General features: G+C 51.1%; 1 protein-coding gene across 1 annotated transcript in view; it reads right to left on the reverse strand.

The window, feature by feature from the left end:
- The window catches only part of Spen (spen family transcriptional repressor), a 66943-nt gene extending 60163 nt beyond the window's left edge, over positions 1-6780 (reverse strand). The window contains exon 1 of the mRNA XM_021201313.2: positions 6353-6780. Coding sequence (XP_021056972.1) covers positions 6353-6435 — 83 coding nt within the window. The 5' untranslated portion in view covers positions 6436-6780. The remainder of the gene's footprint in view (positions 1-6352) is intronic.
- Positions 6781-8053: the final 1273 nt, after the last annotated feature.

The following is an 8053-nucleotide window of genomic DNA, read 5'->3' on the forward strand; positions in this document are numbered from 1 at the left end:
CTGAAACTAACTCTGTAGACCAGGCTGGCCTCGAACTCAGAAATCCGCCTGCCTCTGCCTCCCAAGTGCTGGGATTAAAGGCGTGCGCCACCACTGCCTGGCTGTAATACTAATAATTAATAATAGAGTGAAAATTCTGATTAACTGAACAGGTCAACTCAGTGTAAACTCATATGGTTACTGGAGCAACCACTCAGTGAAAAAAGGTGCTTGCTACATGACCTAAGTTCAATTCCCATGGTAAGAGGGAAGAGCCGCAGGCCGTCCTGACCGCTGCACATCTGCTGTGAGTTCATATGAGCACATACAAATGTAAATGAACACATAGCATGTTCATGATTAAACATGCATGTACAAATGATATACATCTCAGCTCTGAAAAAAAAAAAGTCACAGTTCTGAGCACTTAAAATCTTGATTTCTGCGGCTGGAGAGATGGGTCAGCAGTTAACAGTGCATAGCATTCTCTTAAAAAAAAAAAAAAAAAAGAGAGAGAGAGTGCCAGGACAGTTCCAGGGAATCTCCCACAAAACACCCGTCAGACACCAAGGGGGAGACTACACCACCTCCAACCTAGTTCTCTTTGTTTGGAGGCAGGGTCTCTCTACATAGACCTGGAACTACATGGAGTTTCTAGAATTCACTATGAATGTTCTAACTCCCTAAAATATGAAAATCCACAAGCTGGAAAACTGCAATCCCAACACGCACCAGCATGCAGGAGGGAGGCTGGGGAAAGGGGTCTCCATTCAAACCCAGCCTGGGTCCACACAGCGAGACTCTCAAAAACAAGCATGGTTTGCTATGCTTAAACATGAGTTTTCTATACTTAATATCATAAATAATCAAATCCAAATACGCAAGTCAGAAAGGCAGCTCCGATTTAATAGACTGCTTCCCTACCATGCATGAAGCCCTAGGTTTGCTGCCCACCACGTAAACTCAGCCTGATAGGTCATGCTATGATCCCAGCTCTCAGAAGGTAGATGCTTAAAGATCAAGAATTCTAGCAAATTCGAGGCTGGACTAAGATTAGGGAGGACCTGTCTCAAAAATAAAACAACCCCGAATGGTGGCTTGACCCCAGCATCTGTGAGAGAGAGGCAAGAGGGGAATCCAATCCCTCTGCCTTCAAGGCCAGCCTGGTCTATGTATCAAGTACCAGGGCCAACCTAGGGTACATGGAAAGAGGCCCTGTCTCAAAAAAGTTCACTGTACTTAAGTTAGGATTTTAGTCATTCTACTGTAAATTAGACGCACACCCCCCTCTGTTTTTTAATTTTTTTTTTAAGGCAGAGACTCCCTATGCAGCAGCCCTGCCTGGCCTGGAGCTCACAGAGATCTGCTTGCCTCTGCAAGGTATCCAGGACTAAGGTAAAGCGGCTCAGAGCCACACCCAGCCCTGACACTCTCCATCTGTAACTTAGTGGACAGGAACATATGGGGGGGGGGGCGATCTGAAATCTGCAAAGCTCGTTTCCACACACTGAAAACTGCCTACGTATCACTCAAAAAAATAATAAGTCAATAAATCCCAAGCTGGGAGGGAAGAAATGGCCCAGCACTAGCTGCTCTTCCAGAGCACTGGAGTTCAGTTCTCAGCAACCACACGGTGGCTCACAACCATTCCTAACTCCAGTCCCGGGGGATCTTCGTCCTCTTCTGGCCTCCATGTATACCTGACATAGATGTGGTGCAGATAACACCCCTGCACACACAAAAGAGTACAATAAAATTCACTCCAGAGCTAAAGCTAGTAGTTCAACTTCTGTTACCATGCAAGTTTTGTAGATCATTCTAAACACTGGAATGGCTGACTACGGCTCAACCCAGTGCTGCTTTCCTGGGTGCTAGAGGTTAATAAACCCAAGGAGCCAACAGCAGGAGCCCGCCATCTGTGGGGCTCTGGGCTCCATCCTCGGCTGAAATAGAGAGGGGGAGTAGAAATAATAGGAAGGAAATAGATAATCCCCAGCCGGACGTTCGGTGTCTTAGTGAAATACTTTAAATACTTTTACAAAGTAAAGTAAAGGGTCAGGCCTGTAGACCCAGAACCTCGCTGGCCGGGAGAGAAACCAACCTAGGCTATAGTCAACCCCGTGACTACTGTGGCAGCCTGGTGTACGACTCAAAAATCAAAATTAAAAAAATGAAAACTAAGAGAAAGTGAGAGGTGGAAGCAACCCAGAAAAGCAGAAAAGCTTGCTGCCTTCGTGTCTGTCTCACTGTATAGCCTTGACTATCCTGGAACTTGGCTCTGTAGACCAGGCTGGCCTTGAACTCAAGAGTCCACCTGCCTCAGCCTCTCCAAGGACTGGGCTAAGGCACACCATGGCACCACTATCTTTATAGCATTCTACATAAAATATCCAAAGTTTCAGTGTTAACAGGGCTAAAAATATCTCATCAACCCAGCCTGAAACCTCTTCCTAAGCATACTGAACAGGAGAGGCCCAAGCAACCCGGAGGCTGAAACAAAGGTGGCCAGGAAGGTCCCTTCTCCAACACAGATGGAGATGTTCCTTGAAAGGACCCCTGTGTCTTCCCACAGTCTGCCACAGACATTTTCTTTTTCAGAAATTAAAATACATTTTAAGCACTCTATATTAATTTTAACGCTATTTCAAAAATAACTAAACTTTCCTGAAATTTTAAAATATTCAAAAAAGAAGTCCATCATTAAATTAGATATTCAGAATCACAGTATTCAAAACTAGAGATAGCCGGGCGTGGTGGCGCACGCCTTTAATCCCAGCACTCGGGAGGCAGAGGCAGGCGGATTTCTGAGTTCGAGGCCAGCCTGGTCTACAGAGTGAGTTCCAGGACAGCCAGGGCTACACAGAGAGACCCTGTCTTGAAAAACCAAAAAAAAAAAAAACAAAAAACAAAAAACAAAAAAAAAACCTAGAGGTAATGTCATAGAAATAACCTGGACTCAAGTAAAGACAGGATATGGCAATGACGGCCTCCGAACATCCTCAGTGAGTGCACGCACAAGGATGAAGGAGCTGTCCTATTATCTGATTTTTGTGACCAAAAAGATAGCTGGGTATACGTGATGGCTTTTAACTAGAAAACCACTGTGCTAAAATAAACATTTTTTTTTTCCAAAGAAACCTTGTCTCGATAAAAAAGGTTTTTAAGCAGTTTCATTCTTTTGACAATGTTTTAAAAAGACTTCCCCTAGGCAGTCACTAACTACATAATATTTATCCTATCTGCAATGTATCACTGAGGGGTGGTCAAGGAAAAGCCACTGCGATGCACTTAACCCTGAAAGGAAGACGGAGAGAAGGGTTAGTCTTTGAGGGATTCTATCCCGTTTGTTAACTCGAATTCCAGGCACCCTGGCACACACCTCGCTCTACCAGACAGCAGCCAATTGTGTGGTGCCCCCTCCAGCCCCTTAGCCCCACTATCACACAAAAGAAAGAAAGGACTTTCTCCATTGTGGCCCTGTAATGGATCTTTGTTAACTAAATCCCTATTCAGAAACAGTCATTTAATTTTCTTAATTCAACATATGGAAAGCTGTAAAGAAAACGAACACAGAAGACTTATTATATGCAAGAAGGTACAGCCAATTTTTAAAAATACTCCATGTTCTTGGGCTGCCTTTCTTCGGCACTGGGGGGAATGGGGGGTGGATCAGCACCCTTCCTCCATCTGCTGTGCAGTGAAAGCACTGGTCAGAACCCGAGCAATCGAGGGGGGGGGGCTTTATCTCTGCCTCCACAGCTGTCTGATTTCGCCTCCGCGGGTTTTTTTTTGTTGTCCTTTTAATCCAAATACCTACTGCAAAAGCCTAACCACTGTTAAAAGAACATTCGTCTTTGAAGCGTTTTATGTAATGTATTCCCAGTGTACACCTCGTAATCCTGTAGAACAGTTATTAGTTAATGTTGTAATCAGCTAGGGAAAAGGGTAGGTAGGAAAGGCACTCCAGTTCAGTTTAACACGGGCATCTTGGAGTTCACGTTCTGAGGTCTACAGGGCAGAGGCTGAACGCCATTAAGTTTCCTTGTCATTTTAGTGCCTTTCCATCCCTTTCGTTTAAATGGTTCAAATTCTATTTTTCCTTCCTCACAGCGATTACATATTTAACAAAACACATTCCACTATACGGAGAAAGAGATCTATACTTAGCTCCACAACTGGACCGGCAAGAACATTTTTGTAGGCAGAAAGATAAGCAACAAACCAGAACCTGTGAGTACCTGCTTGGGGGTGGGAGGGGGTGAGAACTGGGAATTCCAGGGTCAAGGGTGAAGGGGGGGGGTAACTTTCTGTTACCTTCTCATGCTCTGCTCCCATTAAAGGTGTACTAACCAAATAAAATCCATTCGTCTCAAAGTGAGAACTGTCGCTTTTACGATGCAGGAGTTTTGGGGACACACGTCTGCAGAGGCTTCAAAGAATCTTTTTACCAAGAGCATCTGCTTTTGCTCTCTCTACAACAGATAAAGCGCTGCTGCAACCGCGGGGTCTGCAGTGTGCCGGTGAGCCCTCCTGCGAGCCTCCGCCCGCCCGCCCGCCCGCCCTCCCGTGCATTCGGAGCGGCTCCGCAGATTCCCACATAAAGTGGGTCCTGGCCGCCATCTTAGAGAGTCATTCACACCAGCCGGACCGCGGCACCACGCTTCCAAGCCTCCCAGGACTGCGCCCAACCTCCTCCCTCGCTGCTTTCCCTCTCCCTCGGCTTGCACAGGGGGTCAAACTCCAGGTCTGAGGCCAGCCGTGCCTCGGAAATCTGCACGATGTAAAATGTCAAGTCTGACCACCCAACACAGGAGCAGAGCGAATGAGGCAATGCACGTGTTTGCACGTCGGGTGCGTATCAATTTCCCATGCAGAGACCCAGGGAAGAGCCACTGGGCGATTAAAGGGGGAACAGCGCAGAGGGTTTCCAAACCCTAAGAAAGCGGAGTGCTATCTCCTCCGCGCTGTGGATGTGCTACTAGAGGGCAGAGACCCGGGTCGAGGGGTGGAGCGGCACCGGCAGAGAAAGTTCCCATCCGCTGGCGCTCCAGCTGCTGCAGTCCCTTTTCATGCCCGGGCACCCCGGCCAACACTCCATCTCCGGACCCCCCCCCCTCCCGCGGACCTCCCCCTCTCCCGTGTCTCAGGCACGACGTAGTAAACACCCGGAGTCCCAGGCAGCGCGCACCTCCCCCAGGCCTGCGGAGGACATCCCGGCAGGTTATGAATGGCCTAAGCCCAGCTCCTTTTCACACGCGGGCACGCGCACACGCGCGCCCCGGAGGCGAAGATTTAATACCCCGGTCAGAGCAACGGCCAACAGAATCAATGGCCCTCCATCAGAGAGAGAGACAGAGAGAGAGACAGAGAAAGGAAGGCGCGCACGCTTCCCAGGCCTCACCAAAGACGTTCTAGACCGGGCGACACAACCCATTTTCCCAGGTTGACTCTAATGAGGACGTTCCTTCTCCTAATTATATTCCCAGCACCCACTGGATAGGGATAATGGGAATTCAGAGTACGCCCCACTTGGAACCTTCCAGGGTACTGGATATCAGGAGAAGTGAATTTCCACAGGCGATCGCAGATCTGCTATGTTCTTTCTCAATGTGCGAAAGTGTGAATAAATTCTCATTGTAAGCGGGGTTGCATGCTGAGGCCTCTACCAGTTACCACCCGGACACGCGTTTCTGGGACCAAATAAGCGCTAAATGCTACCAACGCGTATGAAAAGCAACATTTACTTTTTCTTTTCCTTCCACAAGCAAAAAGTATTTAGAGAAACCGAAAAGTCACACCTAATCGCGAAAGATTTGCACTTTTTGACTACTTCACTAACGAATTCCGGGTAAAGGATCTATTGTAAAAAAAAAAAAAAAAAAAAAAAAAAAAAAAAAAAAAAAAAAACCGCTCGGTCACCAGCGCGGCGCGGGAATGCATCCGCAGCGCCTTGGCGTTCGTGCTCCCTTCCCCGCGAGCTCCGGGACACGGGCAGCCCATTTAGCCGCCGCCGAGTGCCAGGCAGCCCGCTCCGCCCAGCCGCACAGAGAGCTGAAGCATCCGCGGCTGCACGAATCTCCGGAGAGCGGCCACTGCTCCGGGTGCCTGCCACCTCCCGGTGCCGCACGATGCCAGGCGCACAGCCCCGGCTCTGCGGGCGTTCGGGGCCCCGGCCGATCGCGCTGGACTGCGAGGCGGCGCGCAAAGAGGCGATCCCGCAACCCCCCAGCGCTCCCGCTCCCTCGGTGGCCGCACAGCAGCCGCCCGCCCAGAGCGCCGGAGCCAGCCGCGCGTCGCCGCTCTGCCGGTGGCCAGCAACGGGCCGGAGAGGCGCCCGAGGTGCCAGCGCGGCCCCGGGCCTCGTGTCACTCACCGTTTGAAATGCTCGATGATCTTCTCTTCCCGCACGTTCTCCGGTAAGTTTCCCACCCAGAGGTGCCTGGTTTCCCGGACCATGCTGGGCGGTGTGCCGGCGACCGCGGTGGCTGGCTCCCCCTCGCCGGCTTCGTACGCGGCCGTCAGCGCAGGGAGGCGGGCGCCGGGGCGGCGGCGGCGGCGGCTGCGGCGGTGGCGTCGGCAGCGGCGGCGGCTCCTCCGGCTCCCCCCGGTGCAGAGACCATCCCTCTCCCCCAGGTTCTGACTCTCGGGCCTCGCAGCTCCGCTCTGCCGCCACCAAACACCCGAAGCCGACCCTCGCGCTCCGGCGGCGCATGCGCGCGGGCGGCGGCGGGCGGGGGAGCGGGAGGAGGGGCGAGCGAGACCCGGGCGGCCGCGACTACGACGGAGCCGGCGCTGTGGCTGCCGGACGCTTCCCACCGGCGCGCGCGGCCCGCCTCCCGCCGCCTGGCCACCGCCCCCTGGCCGCGGCCGCGCGCGCGTCCTCCCGTCCCGACGCCGAGGGCCTCCCAGCCGGCGCGCAGGCGCGCGGAGTTCCGAAGGGGGAGGAATGCGGAGCCGGGAAGCGGCGCCCGCGCAGTCAGCTTAGTGCGCAGGCGCAATGGAGGGCGGGAGGCCGGCCGCCGGAGGCGTCGGGGGGAGGATGGGGCCGCTTCTCCCTGCGGTCAGGCGTGGCTCTGGGGAAACACAAGAGAACCCGGTTAGTTTCCATGCCAAGCGGTTTCTGGAGGCCAAAGTCCCTATGCCTGTCTGCCCTACGGCCCGCCCCTGACCGTTTCCGGACGCCTAGATTCCCCGCCTGCTTGGGAAAGTGGTCGGGACCAGGCCACCCTTTTCACCGCCCAGACACGGGACCAGCGCTGCTGCAGAGAAACCCATCCCTCCCAAGAATCATTGGCTTGTAACATTAAGCAACTTTTTATATAGGAGCTTGCGAAACCGTCTGCAGATGTCTTTGCTCATGGTTACAGTAACAAAAATTAAAGCTGAAAGGATACAGAAGTTTGAAATAACTTGGTTTTTTAAACAGGATTACACCTCCGGACCTTCCAGACTTTTGAAACTTGGCAGTTGACCTTTTACGTAAAGCTGGCTTTCAGAAAGATAAAACCGCAAAAGGCCACTGTGAAGTAACAGAAAAAAAAATATCTAACTCATTAAAACCGTCAGCGACTCATGCTTTAATTTTTCATACACAAAAATAAAATGGTGCTTCAGGTACTACCTACACTTTTTGTTCCGTAGTGCCCTTAGGTACTACAAAGTGTGCAGTACAAACAAATTAGGGTTCTACCTAAGGACCTCATCCGCGTCCAACAAGGTGTGTTAACATATCACTGAGCTACATTCCCAGTTCTTGGTAGTGTTTTCTTTGTTTGGCTTAATTTGAAAGGGTCTTCTAGAACCACTGTTTATATTTTTGAGAAAGGGTCTCATATAGCTCAGGCTAGTCTCACACTTCTAGCTTTGTGACCAGCTCGCAGGACTGAGACCGTAGACCTCGGCTACCATTATACTTCACCAACTGAACAGGCAGTATTTTGAATTGGAAAAATCATAAACAATAGCAATAATATTGGGGGGTCACATAATTGTTTCTTTTGTTCCATAAAAAGTGAACGTACAGCCGGGCGTGGTGGCGCAAGCCTTTAATCCCAGCACTTGGGAGGCAGAGGCA

Source organism: Mus pahari, chromosome 6 (genome assembly GCF_900095145.1).
Source record: "Mus pahari chromosome 6, PAHARI_EIJ_v1.1, whole genome shotgun sequence".
NCBI lineage: Eukaryota > Metazoa > Chordata > Mammalia > Rodentia > Muridae > Mus > Mus pahari.